The 18367-nt window shown below is 46.3% G+C and overlaps 1 protein-coding gene across 1 annotated transcript in view; it reads right to left on the bottom strand.

Annotated features, from left to right (window-relative positions):
• CLPB (ClpB family mitochondrial disaggregase) overlaps positions 1-18367 on the bottom strand; it is a 139642-nt gene that overhangs the window by 38695 nt on the left and 82580 nt on the right. Inside the window, exon 7 of the mRNA XM_075919632.1 lies at positions 7036-7150. Coding sequence (XP_075775747.1) covers positions 7036-7150 — 115 coding nt within the window. The remainder of the gene's footprint in view (positions 1-7035; positions 7151-18367) is intronic.

Raw genomic sequence — 18367 nt, 5'->3', positions numbered from 1 at the left:
GAACAGTGGATTTTTTTTCTCACTGTCCTTTAATTCAAAATGGCTGAACAGTACTTGCTCAAGCTTAAACAAAACCCAGACAAAACAGACAATTCTTCTCTGGGCAGAACCAAAGGATGGGAAGATTCAGAAAAATCAACAACTGACAGTACTGCCAACCTTAACTATAAATGATTGCTAATCAGACAGCCAATGTACTACTACTACTATTGTATACACACACAAGCATTTATGTCTTGTCTTCAGGGAGACTGCGGAGACATGAAATAGAAAATACGTATTTTTTAAAGAAAGCTCGTCCTTTGCTATACTCTGAGAAGATCTCCCTTCCTGGGAATCACCAGAGCATGCCCCTGTCTCTATAGGTTCATGTGCAAGGACAAACAAGAGTTGACCAGAGCCAGGAGGAGTGCGGTGATTTATTAAAGTGCCCTGGAAACATAATCATAAACCAGTTAGCTGTTCATTTGCATGAGTGCTTGAGGCATGTAGGCCTTTGTCAATTTCTAACATTACAAAGGAGACCTGCTTGTTTTCTTCTTGGACGTATCAGTGCTACCTGAAATACTCCACTTTGCATTAAATATACCATAGAAAACAGTGAATATTCACATCTGTACAGTGAAGAGCATCGGTTAACTACATTTATGCTTCTTTCCTTGCACAGGGATAAACTGATCAGCAACTTGGAAGACAGGAAGGAATTTTCCCACCCAGAGAATTGATAGGAACAGACAACACTGAGGGTTTCCCTCCTTGCCCTGGAGCCGTGAACAAAGATCATCAGTTAGGACCAGATAGCTGTAATCCCACACTATCACAGTCCTGTCCTGGAACAGGAGAGACCATGAAGATGTAGGACTGAGACACAATTCTATGGAGGAACAAAGGAATACTACTTCCCCCTTTCATGATGATATGGTGAACCAGATAATGTAGCTAAAAATATGAGTGGTCCTTTTCCTCTGAAGAAGTAGGTTGTGCCCACGAAAGCTCATGATACTAGACAGATATTTTTGTTAGTCTCTAAGGTGCTGTAGGACCACTCTTTTTTGAAACACGGCAACCCCTTTGAGACTACTGTACCTCTGTTAGGTCTATTGGAAGTTCAAATACTATGTATGTGATAATCATGAAGCTGTAAAAAGCAAACCAAATCAACTTCCTTCACTCTCATGTTAATTGTTTTTCCTACTCCACCCACCTCTTCCAGCTTCTTGGCGCGTAAACTACACCAGCCCCCCAATCTAGGTTCCTTTAGCTTAATTTCAGAAGTGCTGTGTTAGGTGATGTAAGTGACACATCAGCAAGAGGGTGAGTGTCTAGGAGAGTCCACTGGAGTTTTTTATTCCAAATGAGAAGGCTCCCACACAGAGACTGGCACTGAAATAGCAAGAAGCACTAATAAAAACAGATTTGAGTCATTTTAGTGGAAGCTTCTGAGTACACAAATCAAGCTTGTGCCTAAATAAATCTGCTACTCTTTTAGGTGCCATTGGACTCCTCATTGTTTGTACACAAGTCTGTGTAACTTGCATGCTTAGCACAGCCGCAGAAAGTGCAAGATTCAGCATCTTCACTTCACTGCTATCCACCCATCTGGATGCTTATAGCATGCTCATTGCCACAGAACCTAGGCACCACTACGTCTGAAACTGGCTCCCAGACCTGTGCTCCTAACCCCATTCTCTTTTTCATTTTGGGAGGGGAGTCTCTGTATCATACAAGAGGCACTGAATCAAGTCAGATTATTAAATTAAGGAAGAGGTTATAAATTAAAATCTGAACATATCAGCTCCATTTAGTGTATTTTAGGAGCCATAGCATAGCCTGTCTCCTAGCCAAACACCAGCATGCGTTGTATCAGTAGTGGAAAGGGTACACTGATTCCGTAAAGTGGCTACAGAAATAACTCAGCAGTGAGAGCTCAGAAAGATAACCTTTGTCTAAATTCACCGCTATTGAAACAAAACAAAAAGGGGGCAGCGGGGATAGCAGTCTGATATCCCGAGGCTGCTGGGGTATCTAGTGCATTCCTGATAATCCAATAAGAGAAGCCTCCATAAAGGCAACAGCTTTAATGTGCACAAACACCACCTGTGTCAGAAACAGGCACTACCCATTAATCAAACCTTCCCAATTAGCCCGTGCTGCTGCCTCCAGGCACAGCCGTAACCATCCTCAAAACAGGGAAGGTGTCTGTTGTGTTAGCAGTGGGAGAGGCAGCTCTTCCGTGGGCCTGTCTTTGTTAACAATATTGGTATGGTTGTGTATTTATGATCATCAGCCTGTGTTCTGACCTTAGCTCTGTCTCACCTTATTGTCCTATTTCCAGACACTGAATCTGGGTGAAGGGATCGTTCAGGGAACTATAAACAGGATATGGAGGCTTTCGGGTCTGGGTCAACGAATCAAATCCAGCCCAGGTTGCTAGTAACTGAAAGTCATTATTGCTTGCCAGCTTTTCAGGCAGCCTGTGCGAAGTGAATTGCTTGTGGTCAAACTGTTAAATACTCTGGGAGGTCGTAATGCAACCTTGGGGTGCCAAATGAGATGCCACTTGCAGTGCCAAATGAGATGCCACTTGCAGTGCAATTGTCCTAATCTGCTTTGATTAGCAGTGAAATAATTATTGTTACACATTCAAATTTTGTAGGATGGGTTTCAGAGTTACCACTCCTTTAAATGAATATGGGCTCTATACATGTCTCAGAGCTACTGTTTATGTTGTCTGCAGACTCAGGCAGATATCACTGGCTTCACAACCACACAGGCCAGAATCCTATGTAGGGTGTTTTGTTTTATTTTTATTTAAACAATAAAAAGCTAAGATTCTGGCACACAAGACGTATCCACAAGGGGAAAGTACCAGCTTTCTGATTTGCCACAAACTGGCCTAAATTCAACCCCTAGTGCTGGAGGGTTTGTGTCATACTCTCAGTGTGACCATTACAAGTTATGAAAACAGAGTTACACACATAGGTAAAACTTTTCAGTGCATGTCACCCTGGGAGTCTCTGCATGAACATGTGGAACTCTTTCAGCTCCAGAGCTATAAGTCACTGGGCTCAGCATGAGGCATCTCACACTGCATAAGTCCTGGTGCACAGGCAGCTTCTGGTGCTGCAGTGTTTGTTATAAGAGGGATGTGAAAATAAAATACATGAAAAATTAATAACATGAACTATGTGGTAACAATGACAACAGAGTCCCTCTCATCAACATTAAAAAGTCTCCAGGACTGTCTGTGGAGGCTCTGTGAAACAAGGAACAAGGTGGACAATTTTCTTTTTGGTAAATATTCATTACTTACAGAAATGGGCAAAAGAAAAAAAGCCAAAACAAGGGAAGCTTCAGGAACCCCCATCCACGAAATAAGTTTGGTATCAGAAATCACTTAGTGCTCCTCTAAAATGGCTGGTTATATTCCCTTCTTAAGCCAACACATCTGTCACGTGTCATCTCTTCTCTCATCCTGTCTCCAAGGGGAAAGCATGTGGAGTGTCTTGTTTTGGTAGGGTTTTATTTGATTTTTAAAAATCAGAATACACGCTACTATATGTTAATGTTAGAGTAGGCAAGGTCAAATACATCTTGGCCTTGGAAAGGGAGGTGGCGAGCTTTGTGATGGCTCCTGGGGGGTTCATTCCATAGTTCATTCCCTAAACAATTGTAGACAGTTTTCACCTCAGCCTGAAATCCTGTTGAATCTAACAAATTTAACAGAGTCAACCATGAATGGTCCCTTGCAATATGTGTTAGCTACATAGGCTAAGCAATCTGTTCCATCTTGTATTTAGCTGTGACACTCTGATTAAGTTTCCCAGTCGGGAAGAAGAGCTCTGTGCAGCTTGGAAGCTTGTCTCTCTCCTGAACAGAAATTGATCCAATAAAAAAATATTCCCTCCTCTATCTTGTTTCTTTAATATCCCGGAACTGACAGAGCTACAACAACACTGCATACAACCTTGATGGGAGGCATTCAAGGAACTGCAGACACTAGAGCCGACAGAGACTTCTTAAGGTTATGGCTATACAGACACTTCGGTTGCTAACATTTTTGTTGATCAAAAGTGTGAAACCCCTGTCCCCGAACAACAAAAGTTTTAGCAACAAAAAGAGCAGGGGTGGACAACGCTTCTTTGGCAGGACATATACTCCTGTTGATTAAGTCACTGCCCCTCAGCAAAGGTGGTTTTATTTCGTCACTGGAAAAGCTCTCACCCAGTACTAAAGAGCAGCCACAAGGCATGTCTTACAATGGTGTGGCAGCAGCAGCAGCAGCGCAGCAGCAGCACAGCCGTGCCCTTGTAAGATGCGCTATGTACACGCCATAGTCACTTTGTCCAGTCCTGGCTTGTGCAGGACTGTTCCCCACAATATGTTTTCTGGTGCTTTGTCCAATCTAGTTTTAACCACGAAGTGAGATTTCTACCACTTTCTTTGGGAGACTATGCCACAGCCTTACTGATTTTATCATCAGACTGTTTTCTGGTGCTTAGTCTATATTTTCTCTTTCTTAAGTTTGCCCAAATACTCCTGGGGATGAGGAAGAAGAATACCAACAACTATCCCCACCGCAAAGCTAAATAAATGAACTAAATCCTCAGTGTTAGCAGCCTTAGATATTTGTAGACAGTGCAGTAGGAAAGAAGGGTTCTGAAATTTTTCTCCTTCCTATTGGTATTCAGTCAATTCCCCACTGAGGGATAAGAGTCAGTGGCACTGCATGGTCTTTTGGATGAGAAGAAAATCATGGTGCTGTGCACTTGTTACCATTACATATCTCATGGCATCTTCCTCTTCCTTGTGCCAACACAAGGTAGCAATGCCTGAGAAAAACATATGCCCACAAGTGCAAGACGACGACCATTTCCAGAGAAGACCCAAGTAACACTTACCTTTTCTAGCTCAAGTACAAATTAATACAGGACTGCAGAAGATTGCAGATTGCTGGCCAAAGGACTTTTAGTGAATCCAAGTGGGGAACACTAAAAAGCTAAGCAATCCTGCCTGCACAATCTATTGATACATATACAAACAAAATCCCAACCTGATTTATTAGCTATGGGGCACAGTCATTCAGTCTTGCTTTCCAACTAGTGAAGACCAAAACCAGACAAGCAAATGTCAATTAAGATGCTTTCCTTTAGTGTCTCAAGCTAGTTTCCTTTGTTTTGTCTCTATCTGTTTTGACAGAGATTGCTGTCTCTATCAGGGGGCAGGGCGGGAGCGGGGAGGCAAGGGAGGCTGGAGTAAAGCAGCCTCTATCTGTGGTGGCCTGGGCTCACGGTGGACAGAGGCTGCTCCGTGGCAGCAGCCTGTGTGTGTGTGGGGGGAGTCCGGGGGGGAGAGTCCGAGATCCATGCAGACAGAGGCTGCTCCAGTATCTTACGGAGCAGCTGTCGTCCATGGCGAGCCTTAGCCCCTGCGTGGGAAGCCGGTTTTTAAACAGATACCAAGGCAGTAGTGTGGAGTGGCAGAGGGCTGCTTGGTAGTGGGGCCGGGAGTGCACTGGCTGCTGGCCCCGTCCTTGGGGACTATCGAATAGTCACATAACTTATAAAATTTGATGCAGTTACATGACTATTCAATTACACGCTATCTAACATCCCTAAAATGAACAATAACATCACTGTTAGCATGTAAAATTCTTAGGTATAAATATCTTACAGGAAACACATTCAACCTGCCCATTTCATCCCAATGCGTATGAAGTCAGCTCAAAGTACCCAGCATGACTCTTATAGAAGTAGTTAAACCTTCAAATCTTCACTGCTGTTTAGGAAGAAATGATCCTGGACATAAGGGATGGGTATCTCCAACGTGTGAGAAAAAAGCGCCTGGCAAATTATCTACAGTAGGCACCCTGCCCACTTTTCCGTTGCCTACCATTCCAGCCTCGCTGTGCAAGAGCCCTTCCTGTGATACCCCCATGCGCTCAATGCATTGTGACGCTTCACTGAGACTGTAACAAATGATGGGCTGTAAAAAGAGCATCACTTTATGCTCAAGGAAATGAGACACTTGCGCTGGGGTCAGCAGTGGAGTAATCAAACAGGAAGCCCTACTAACAAACCAGCCAACAAGAGCACATAGAAAATCTTGCTTTGTCCTTTTGCACAGAGAGGTGGGAAGACCCTCTATCCCTGACAATTCCCCTCTCAAATTTGCTCCTGTGTAAAAACTCCTTTTTGAGGTTGCAGCCCAGAATCATGAGACTTCTGATTCAGAAAGACTAGATATTGCTCCACATTTCAGTGCCAGTTAATGTCACTCCTACATCGGCCAGATGAGTCAATGTCCCTACCACAGCCACACAAGAATATGAGAACAGCCATGCTGGATCAGACCCAATGATCCATCTAGCCTGGTATCCTGTCTTCTAATAGTGACCAGTGCCAGATGCTCCAGAGGGAATGAACTGAACAGGGAAATTTTGAACAACCACAAAAATCACAGAACATTAGAACTGGAAGGCGCCTCGAGAGGTCATCAAGGCTAATCCCCTGGCCTCATGGCCGGATCCATCCCCTGTCATTCAGTCTCAGCTTCTGGCAACTGGAGGTTTAGGGACACCTGGAGCATGAGGTTGCATGTCTGACAATCTTGGCTAATAGCCACTGATGGATTGATCTCCATGAACTTACTAATTCTGTTTTTGAAACCAGTTATATTTTTGACACTCTCAACATCCCCTGTTAAGGAGTTCCACAGGTCGATTGTGCATTGTGTTAAGAAGTACTTCCTTTTGTTTGTTTTAAACCCGTTGCCTAGTAATCAGATGACGCCTAGTTCTTGAGTAGCGTGTGTCTCTGATATGTTACATGAATCCCAGTCTCTTCCAGCGAATAAGCATGAACCTCCTGCAACAATGAAAAACCTACTGGGCTTCATTGTGAATTAGGCACTCACCCCATCTCCACACATCAGTTCAGTACACCAATCTGGTTGGAACTAGTTCAGGACCACAGATTTAGGAAATACTATACTCTTATGTAGAATGTAGAACTGATTAACAGTCATGGATCTTACCAGCTCCCACTGTTACTATGGCATTCTCTTGCCCAATGATGTGCTCTTTTAGCCGCTGCTCCAATGGAAATCTGCGTCGTTCTTCCAACTCTCTTTTACGCTGCTCCTCCTGGAACTGTGGAAAGGAAACAAATACTCTGAGCAAAATATTTGCTCATCAAAGAACAGCTAGTGTCTTTATAGCGCCTTTCATGCAAAGAGTCCCAAAATGCTTTGCAAGCACATATATGAACAGTACACAGGGATCACTTCACTTAATCACTTAAAAGCAGCCAAATGAGGGGTGGGCCATGGCAGTTGTTTAACAGCACCCAGCACTGTAGAAATGTAGGAAAGAAAATGAGAAATATTGGATCTGGGAGAAAATGAAGGGGGAATTAAAGGGGCCGAATGTAATTATCCAAGCTGGATTTTACTTGGGCGGGGGGTCTTTAATGACTGGGAGTGATTAGAAACTTAATTGTGCAGCTCATTTGAAAGATGGCACCAATAGACAGCACTTTGGTAGGCCAGGGGCTTAGCACTAGCTGAGTCAGAAGAGCGCTGCTTAGTGAGTGGCCCAGCCATGCAATAACAAAAGTTTGTTTTTCTCGCTATATAAAAATACTAATTGATAATAATCTTTGACTCTTTCTTAGCATCTTCCATTGAAGAGACTCAGAACACTCTACATTCAGTAATTAATCAGGCCTTGCATCAACCTGTGAAGTGCGGAGGAACCATTACTAAAGCTATTTCATAACTGGGAAGTGAGGCACAGACTGGCTGAACTCCAAAGAGCCCAAAGGGCTTTGCGCACACACACACACACATCGTGTACAAAGGGGTCACGGAGGGAAGTTTGTTTACTTTGAGTATTTGCCTTTTTTCAGCTTCAGTTCACAAGGAAATCAGTCCTGCTCCTCTCTCATGAGGAGCTGGCCCCAGTAATCCATGCAGTTGTCCTCTCTGGACTCTTGTTATGGAAATGCGCTCTCTGTGAAGCTAAAAATAATATCCAGAGTCCATCCGGTGCAATGTGCTGCTTCCCATCTCCTTCATGAGACTGTCAAGCCTGTACTTTAGTCCTTCCAGCAGCTCCCAGTCCACGTCCTTATGATCAAATCCAGTCTCAGCTACATCAGACATTGCACTTCCATCTCTGTACCACCAAGACAGGGGCTCTCCTCTGGAACAAGGCCCATCACAAAGCCCAGAGTGAGCCATGGAATGGATTTCCAGGAGATTAGCTTCAGGCCCATATGCGAGTGAGAGTGTGTGCGCAAAGGGTGCCAATGCAACCCCCCCCCCTCCCGCTACCCCCAAGTAAGCGTAAGGGGGCTCTGTTACGGCAGTGGCGTCCCACGGCCACCTTCCAGGGAGGCGGAGAGGGAGCTCTTCTTCTCCATGAGCTGTATCATGCAGCGAGACTCAGTGCTTTCTTCCATGCCCCCCCAGCGGGAAGCTGATGCAGGTGCTGCAGTCTCAGCCACCCCCACCTCCATGAGGTTGGAGTGCCAGTGTTGGCTTCCTGATGGGGAGGCAGGGAAGAAAGCCCTGAGCCTCGCTGCACAATCAAGCTTGCAGGGAAGAAGCACCCTGCTTCTCCCTCCCACAGCTGGGGGAACAGCAGTGTGTGGATGCACTGCCTGGAGGCTTTCCCCACTGCTCCCATTGGCTGGAATCCAGCCAATGGGAGCAGCAGGCAGCGGTGCCTGGAACTAGCATCAGGAGAGAAGGCAAGAAAGTGCTCCCCCAACCTCTCATGTGCAGACCCTGCACCCTCCCACACACACCCTGCTGAGACCCCGCACCCCCAGACCGCTCCTGCATCCTCCCCCGGCCAGATACCTTACCCCCATAGCCTGCTCCTGCACACTCCCCTGCTGCTGTACTCTCCCCATTGACCAGAAACCCTGTCTCCAGTCCGCTCCGGCACCCTCCCGCCGGCCAGACACCCAACCCCCAGCCCACTCCTGCACCCACCCTTGCTCCTGCATCCTCTCTCCTGGCAACACACAGCACTTTCCCTTGCTCTTGCCCCCTCCTCCTGGCCAGACACCTTACTTCCAGCCTGTTCCTGCACTCTACCTCCCATCCAGATCCTGAACCCCCATTCCTCTCGATGGCAGCCCTGTCCCACACACTAACCCCATTTTTGCCTCAACCCCCGAGTCTACGGGGTCCACAAAATCTACTAACTCTGGAACCCCCGAAGAGTAAATCTGGCCTATGGGAAGCCCTGTCCCTCAGTTCCCCCTGTCCTTTCCCTTCCCCCAGAGGGGTTGGAGTGCCAGAGGAGTGAAGTGTCTTAGTTGGGTGCCACATCAGTGAGTACTGGGGGTTTTTGGAGGGGTTTATTTTTGCTTCTCACTTGTGTGGTCCCCAACTGATTTTCTGTGGGCCAGTGGCCCCTGACCCAAAAAGGTTCCTTCCTCTGCCATAAATAGAGAAAATATGGGAACCTTTTGCACTGCACATAAATTAACATTTTACTTTATTTAAACTGAAGGTTAATAAATGAACACGTTCTCCCTAGCTGCTTTACTATAAAAATGGCTTGGGCATAATTATGTAATTAACGGGGAGTTTCTATTAGCAACTGGTGGTCCACGGAAAGGTTTGCATTAAGCCAAGTGGGCCACAGGCCAAAAAGTTTGAGAACCACTGTGTTAGGAGGTTGGGGGAGTGCTGTGTTGCGGGGGGAAGGATGGGAGAACGGCGCCCTCCACCTGCAAGAAGCGGCACGCTGGGCCCAGCCACGCTGGCTGGAAGCCATAATAATAATAAATAATAATATATATATATATATATATATACACACACACCATCTCATAGAACTGGAAGGGACCTTGAGAGATCATTGAGTCCAGTCTCCTGCCTTCACAGCAGAACCAAGTACCATCCCTGACAGATTTGCCCCAGATCCCTAAATGACCCCCTCAAAGATTGTACTCTCAACCCTGGGTTTAGCAGGCCAATGCTCAAACCACTGAGCTATTTCCCTCTCCTACCTGGTGCTGGCCTTGCCGAGCAGGTAAAGCAGCAGCAGGCAGAGGTGGCCGAAGGAGCGGGAGGTCATGGCAGCTGTGCTGCCTGCTTTGATCCCAGAAGGTAACTTCTATAAAATTTTTATTACTATATAAATGTTTAGTATGTTATAACAAAATCATTTTACCAATCACTGTTTCCACTCAATGTTTTCATTAACTTCTCTTATGCACACTCACTGCATGACTATTTCAAACTCCTTTATATTTAAGAAAAATTACGGCCCACATTTACAACTCCCCTCCTTCCAAAATTCCTGTGTACCAGCCTGAGATGAATACAGGGTCTTACCACCTTTAGGAACTGCTGCAAACTTTCTATGTTGATTAAGCCTTTCCCACCATAACCAGAATAACATTCTCTGCAGCAACTATCCCTCCTTCCTCAACTCAGAACTGAAAAAAATCTTACTCTGAGCATAGGTTTCTCCAACTTGACAAAGAGAAAATTCAAAGATTGCATGAAGTTCACTAGGGATTCTCTACTGCATTCACATTTTACACAGAAAGTGCCCAGATACCGTGGTGATGGGTGGCAGCAAGTCTACGATGGATTAATCAATAGGGTCTTTTCAGCAAGAGAGAAGCTGACAAACATATACGTACACGCAAAGGACCAATCTTAGAGCAATGTTTTAAAAGGCATTTTGCAAAGGTGCAGGATGTCCAATTTAAAGGAGGTTCTGTTAGAAGCCAGGAATTAGTCGACTTTGAGTAATTGGAGCAGATAGCTCCCTCTTAAAATCCCTATGCTACATTTCACAAATGTAGGCCCTGGTCTCCAGGTCAAGAACCTTGAGTACACTGCAGAAGATTGAAAGAGTCTGCCTTTCCAGTGAGCTTGCACTGGGGGAAGCTGTGACAATTAGAAATGAGAACAATGGAGCAATGAGGCTTTGACTGGGCCCCTGGTTGTGCCTGAGTATCCAGGCGGCTTTGGCACCCAGCAACGAGTGCAGGCCAAACATTGTCTAATTTCTGTTTTCAACATTCTGCTTGTCTGACCCTCCATCTCCTCTGCAGAGCACCATAGGGGGCCATTGGAACATCCCTCTGCATGTGACTTAACTAAGGTCAACAGATGAGTCAGTGGGACCGAACCCGGCCTTCTAGCTAAGGCTCCTGTGCTCTAACCACTAGACGATTAGGCCTTGGTGCACTGAAAATACAGCACCTTAAGGGAACACCTGGGATTCCTATTAGTGTACAATGGACTTAGACTGCCTCCTGAACTCACAACAAAAGCAGGACTATACTGCGAAAGCTGCAGCAGCCAGAGTGGATAAAACACATCAACCAGTTTGCCAGTGTTTTCCTGTTACGGTAGTGACCCTGACAGAAGTTAAAAAAAATAAATAGCAAACAATCCAATTTTGGCTGCTGTGATCAGTCTACTGTATAACTGAGAGATCCCATCAGTCCTGATGTTTCATATGGAGCAATAACTTCACTGCTGATCCCAGTGGAATGACACATGGAGGATAGAATCCAGTGTGTCAACTGTGTATCTCCCTCAGGCTTCGTATATATCACCAGGCTCAAACTACTGCAGCTCCTTCTATATATCTATGTCTTTCTGTATAGCTGGACAAATACCTTATTTTTTTTAAAGCGGCATGAGGAATATAAGCTGTGCTTGTAGAATACATATGAACAATTCTGGTTTAGATGTAAAAGGACGGGGGTGCGCAACAGGACTGTAGCGCTCGTCTCTTTGGGAAACGTCTCCCTCTGAAAAACAAGCCCCAAAGCACTTAGGACACTGGAATTTAAAATGCGATTTCGGGGAAGAAAGTCAGTGTATTCAGTTCACAGATAATTTGCATTTTAACCTCACCATGAGTAAAAATATGAGAAGAAAACTGTAAGAAGGAAATAGCGACTAGAATAGCGAACGCAAGGGCGAGTTTGAGGGCGATGGATAAGATCTGGAAAAGTAAAGCATTAGCTTAGGAACAAAGCTAAACGTCTTGAAAATGTGTATATTTAGCAACATGTGAATGTGAGACATGGGTGATAACGAAAGATTCAAAGAGAAGAATATTGGCATTCGAGAGGAGTTGTTATAGAAAGATTCTGAGAATAGGATGGATGCAGAAAGTCACCAACGAGGAATTATATAGGAAGATACAGCCAAAAGAGAACCTACTGCAGAAAGTTCTACAATGGAAGTTACAGCTATTTGGGCCTATCTGTAGAATGAATGACAAGAGAAAAGTTAAGACCCTGGTATTTGGCATAATGGATGGTCTGAATAGGAGAGGCAGACCCCACAGAGAATGGGTGGATGATCTAGTAGATTGGTGTGGAGCTAGTCTACAGAAACTAAGCCACTTCGCACTGGACCGGGAAAGATGGAAGGAAATAGTGAGGGAGGCATTGGACACCAACAGGCGTTGAGCCCATGGTTGTTTGATGATGATGATGATGAGTAAAAATAAGCCAGTGCTTTGCAGAGTCCCTCCCACTGCCTCTGCCTGAGCACTTCTTTTGGGCAGGCCATGCTAAAGAGGCATCAGCATGTTGAGTGAAAGCACGCTTGAACTAAATTCTGCCCTATGTTGTTGTTTTATGCACTCCCTTGTCCTATGATTGCAGCAGTGTTTGAAACAGGAAAACACTTTGGATAAACAGGTCACTCAGGTGCCCGAGTTACAATGCTTAATGCAGTGCTGATGGGCCCATTGGGAAATGGATATGAAAAGGGCCCTATCAAATTCATGGTCATGAAAAATGTGTCACAGACCATGAAATCTGGTCTCCTCCATGAAATGTTGCTATCGTAGGGGGGCTGCCATACTGCCTTCCTTATTTCAGGGCTGCTGGTGGTGATGCTGCATTCAGAGCTGGATGCCTGGCCCAGCTTTAAAGGTAGCAGCACAAAAGGGTGGCATGGTATGGTACTGCTGTCCTTACTTCTGTGCTGCTGCTGGCAGCGGCACTGCCTTTTAAAATGGGCACCAGGCCAACAGCCACCACTCTCCGGCCACCCAGCTCTGAAGGCAGCACAGAAATAAGGATGTGTAATCTGCAAGTATTCTGCAACCCCTCCTACAATATCATTGTGACCCCACCCAGGACCCTCTTTTGGGTCTGGGCCCCCACAATTACTACTCTGAAATTTAAGATTGAATTATCTGAAACCATGTTGCTCTAGTACAGGGGTGGGGAACCTCAGGCCCCTGGCTTGTCTGGTGTTCCAGGCCACCCCTCATGGAACATGGCTGGAGCACACAAAATCTACTAGCTTGGGCTCCCCTAGTCTCTGGCATGCGAGGGGAATGTGGGGAGTGTCCTTCTCCTTGTCAGACAGGAGTCACATCAGTGAGGGTTTGTTCGTTTTGCCTCTCACTTGTGTATGGTCCCCGACTAATTTTTTTGTGGGTCAGTGGCCCACGACCTAAAAAAGGTTCCCTGCCCTTGCTCTAGTAGCTTTCCAGGCATCGAAGTAAAGGTGACTGTCTATTGTTCCTTCTTTCCCCCTTTTTTAAAGTGGGGCACTGTGTTAGTCTTTTTACAATCTTCTGGGACCTCTCCTGACATCCAGGAGTTTGTAAATATTATTGCTAGTGGCTCCTAGATTTCTTAAGCTAATACCTTCAGTACTCTTGGGTGAATAGCATTGGGTGAACAGCATCTCGCCCTCTTGACTGAATTCATTCATATTGGTCAGATGATATCTGATGTATTCTTTACTTATCCTGATTGGCATCCTTTCTTCTTTATTTTCTGTGGAAGCTCAGCTAGTTATCTGGTCATCTTCTGTTACCAGCTCACCTTCTCCACTGAACAGCAGACCTGCCACCCTTGATCTTTCTTTTTTCTCTGACACATTTGAAGAACTCCTTCTGGTTGTCCCTTGCATTCCTTGCCTGCTGTAATTCATTCTTTCCCTCAGCTTCCTGATTCTGTCCCTATACACACGTGCTATTCCATACAGCAGTGTTTCCCAATTGGTGCGCCGGGGAACCCTGGGGATCCGCAAAGCAAAAGCAAGGGTTCCGCGAAGAGCTGGCACTCCCCCGCCCCCTGTTAAAGAGACAGAGCCATGGCGAGGGTTTTTTTTTCCCCTCAACGAAACACGACAGGGGCCTTTTTTTTTTTTAAGGCAACTCTAGGGGTTCTGTGGCCAAATAAAATTGGGAAACTGACATATAGAATTCCTTGGTGACATGCCCCTTCTTCCATCTACTGTATGTATATGCCTTTTGGATTTTAAATAGCTCAACAACTCCTTGTGCAGCATTTGGGCCTTACATGGCTCTTCTTATCCTTCCTCTGCATTGGAATAGCTTGATACTGAGCCACCAGCATTATATCTTTTAGGAAATGACAGCCCCCTTTAACTCGTATCCTTCTTAATTAGTCTTTCCATGGGACCTTGCATACTATTTCTCCGAGTAGGTTGAAATCCACCTTTCTGAAATCCAGTATCCTTATTTTTCTGTTCCCCTGTCATAATTTCCACAGGATCTTGAATTCTGTCAGATCACGATCACTTCCTTTCCAGTTCCTGATCATCTGCGCATGCTCAAACAATTCACTCCTCTAGATCAAAACCAGATTAAAAATGGACAACCCTCTAGTTGATTCCTCAACCTTCTGAATCAGAAAGTCGTCCCCTCTGCACACTAAGAATTTGCAGGACATACTATGTTTTGCTGTGATAGTCTTCCAACAGATCTCAGAGAAGTCTCCCATTAGTACCAGCTCACGTGTGCTGGCTAATCTTGTTACCTGCATGTGGAATGACTCATTTGTTACCTCTTCTTGATTTGGTGGTTTATAACAGACCCCCACCATAAGGTCACAACTGATCTTTTCTCTTTTTATTGTCACCCAGAGACTCTCAGCAGGACTTTCACTCAGTTGTTCTTGGGCTGCAAAGCAAATGTATAAATTCTTGACATACAGTGCAACAAAGGGGAATAAGAACAACCCAGGAAACTACAGACCGGTCAGTTTAACGTCTGTCCCAGGGAAGATAATAGAGCAGGTAATTAAGGAAATCATATGCAAACACTTGGAAGGTAATAAAGTGATAGGGAATAGCCAGCATGGGTTTGTGAAGAACAAGTCATGCCAAACTAATCTGATAGCTTTCTTTGATAAGATAACGAGCCTTGTGGATAAGGGAGAAGCGGTGGATGTCATATACCTAGACTTTAGTAAGGCATTTAATACGGTCTCGCATGATATTCTTATTGATAAACTAGAAAAATATAACTTAGATAGGGCCACGATAAGGTGGGTGCATAATTGGCTGGATAACCGTAGTCAGAGAGTTGTTGTTAACGGTTCTAAATCCTGCTGGAAAGGGATAACAAGTGGAGTTCCTCAAGGGTCTGTTTTGGGACCCGTACTGTTCAATATCTTCATCAATGATGTAGATACTGGGATAGAGAGTACGCTTATTAAGTTTGCAGATGATACCAAACTGGGTGGGGTTGCAACTTCTTTGGAGGATAGGGACATAATTCAAAATGACCTTAGAAAGTTAGAGAAATGGTCAGAGGTAAACAGGATGAGGCTTAATAAAGAGAAATGCAAAGTGCTCCACTTAGGAAGGAACAATCAGTTCCATACATACAAGATGGGAAGCGACTGTCTAGGAAGGAGCATGGCGGAAAGGGATCTAGGGGTCATAGTGGACCACAAGTTGAATATGAGTCAACAGTTTGATGCTGTTGCAAAAAAAGCAAATATAATTCTAGGTTGTATCAACAGGTGTGTTGTAAGCAAAACTCGTGAAGTCATTCTGCCGCTCTACTCTGCGCTAGTTAGGCCTCAGCTGGAGTACTGTGTCCAGTTCTGGGCGCCACATTTCAAGAAAGATGTGGAGAAATTGGAAAGGGTACAGAGAAGAGCGACAAGAATGATTAAAGGTTTAGAGAACATGACCTATGAAGCCAGGCTTCATGAACTGGGCTTGTTTAGTTTGGAAAAAATAAGATTAAGGGGGGACATGATAACGGTTTTCAAATATCTAAAAGGGTGTCACAAGGAGGAAGGAGAAAATTTGTTCCTCTTGGTTTCTGAGGACAGGACAAGGAGTAATGGGCTTAAAGTGCAGCAGGGGAGGTTTAGATTGGACATTAGGAAAAAATTCCTAACTGTCAGGGTGGTCAAATATTGGAATAAATTGCCAAGGGAGGTGGTGGAATCTCCCTCTCTGGAGATATTTAAGAACAGGTTGGATAGACATCTGTCAGGGATGGTGTAGACGGAGCTTGGTCCTGCCTTGAGGGTGGGGGGCTGGACTCGATGACCTCTTGAGGTCCCTTCCAGTCCTATTATTCTATGATTCTATGATTCTATGACTTCCTCCTTTCCCTCCATGCCTATGCTTTCAGAACAAGCTATACAGGCAGTCCCCGGGTTACGTACAAGATAGGGACTGTAGGTTTGTTCTTAAGTTGAATCTGTATGTAAGTCGGAACTGGCGTCCAGATTCAGACACTGCTGAAACTGACCGCCAGTTCTGACTTACATACAGAATCAACTTAAGAACCCCAGGCGTCCCCAAGTCAGCTGCTGCTGAAACTGATCAGCAGCTGATTCCAGGAAGCCCGGGGCAGAGCAACTCTGCCTCGGGCTTCCTGTAGTCAGCGCTGGTCAGTTTCAGCAGAAGCTGACTTGGGGACGCCTGGGGCAGAGCAGCTGGGGTGCTACTGGACCAACCCAGCAGCACCCCATCTGCTCTACCCCAGACGTCCTGATTCAGCCGCTGCTGAAACTGACCAGCAGCGGCTGAATCAGGACCTGGGGCAGAGCAGCTGGGGTGCTGCCGGGTTGGTCCAGTAGTGCCCACGGGCGCTGCAGGACCAATCGGCAGCGCCCCAGCTGCTCTGCCCCAGAGTCCAAAACAAAAGCCTGGTCTGCTGGGGGGGGGGGGGGGAGCACACTAGCTGCGCCCCCCCCCCAGCAGACCAGGGACACGGGGAGCAGAGCCGCAGCGGCAGCGGGGTGCCGCGCCTCTGAGGCTTTGCTCTGGCAAAGCCTCAGAGGCAGGGACCCCGCCACGGCTGCGGCTTCAGTCTGGGTGCCTGTGGTCTGCTGGGGATGGCCCCCAGCAGACCACAGGCACCCGGACTGAAGCCGCAGCCGCGGGGGGGTCCCGCGCCTCTGAGGCTTTGCCAGAGCAAAGCCTCAGAGGCGCGGGACCCCCCCGCGGCTGCGGCTTCAGTCCGGGTGCCTGTGGTCTGCTGGGGACAGTCCCCAGCAGAGCACAGGCACCCAGACTGGAGCGGCAGCAGCGGCGGTTCCCCGCGCCTCTGAGGCTTTGCTCTGGCAAAGCCTCAGAGGCGCGGGACCCCCCGCGGCTGCGGCTTCAGTCCTGGTGCCTGTGGTCTGCTGGGGACCGTCCCCAGCAGACCACAGGCACCGGGTCTCAAGGGGCAGCAGCAGCGGTTCCCGCGCTTCTGAGGCTTTGCTCTGGCAAAGCCTCAGAAGCGCGGGAACCCGCCCGGTGCCCCTGGTCTGCTGGAGACGGTCTCCAGCAGACCAGGGGCACCGGAGCAGCTTACGAACGGGGCTTTCTCGCCCCGACTTCCGGGGCGAGAAAGCTCCGTTCGTAAGTGCGGATCTGACGTAAGTCGGGGACTGCCTGTATTCCTCAATGCTGGTGGTACTTCAGTCATGGGAGTTGTCCCACAAAGTCTCTAATGCCCAATTAAATCATGATTTTCTTCATATACTGTGACTTCTGGTTTATCCTGCTTGTTCCCCATATTCCTTGCATTTGTATACAACCATCATCATTTTGCAGACTGCCTTGTTGTTTTTCCACTTCTCTCTTTAAATGCCGCAGTGATTTCTAGTCCCTTCTCCAGAAATGAGCCCCTTCCTCTTGTTGTCATTACTGGAGCCTAGATGCGCATGGGCCAGATTTTTGTCACTTCTGTAGCACCTAGTTTAAAGCTATTCTTATCAAGATCGCCAGATGATGTCCAAAGATGCTCTTCCCAATATTTGACAGAGGGAGCCCATCTCAACACAGTAATCCTCTTTAGGCAAATCCCTCTTGCCAATATCATCTGTGTAGTCACACATTTACTTCCACGATTTGACAGTTCCTTCCCGGACCTTTTCTTTCAACAGGGAAGATGGATGAGAACACCATTTGCTCCCTGAACTCTTTTATCCTTCTGCCCAGAGCCACACAGTCTGCAGTGATCCATTCAGGGTCATTTTTGGCAGTATCATGTGGATAAGTAGGAAGGGATAGTCGTCTAGGCAGACTGTCACATCCTGAATTCCAGCTCCAAGAAAGAAGCATGCATCTCAAAATTCCCTATTTGGAC

Source organism: Pelodiscus sinensis, chromosome 1 (assembly GCF_049634645.1).
Source record: "Pelodiscus sinensis isolate JC-2024 chromosome 1, ASM4963464v1, whole genome shotgun sequence".
NCBI classification, from domain to species: domain Eukaryota; kingdom Metazoa; phylum Chordata; order Testudines; family Trionychidae; genus Pelodiscus; species Pelodiscus sinensis.
The sequence above is the reverse complement of the archived record's forward strand: the minus strand, read 5'-3'. Positions and strand labels throughout refer to the sequence as shown.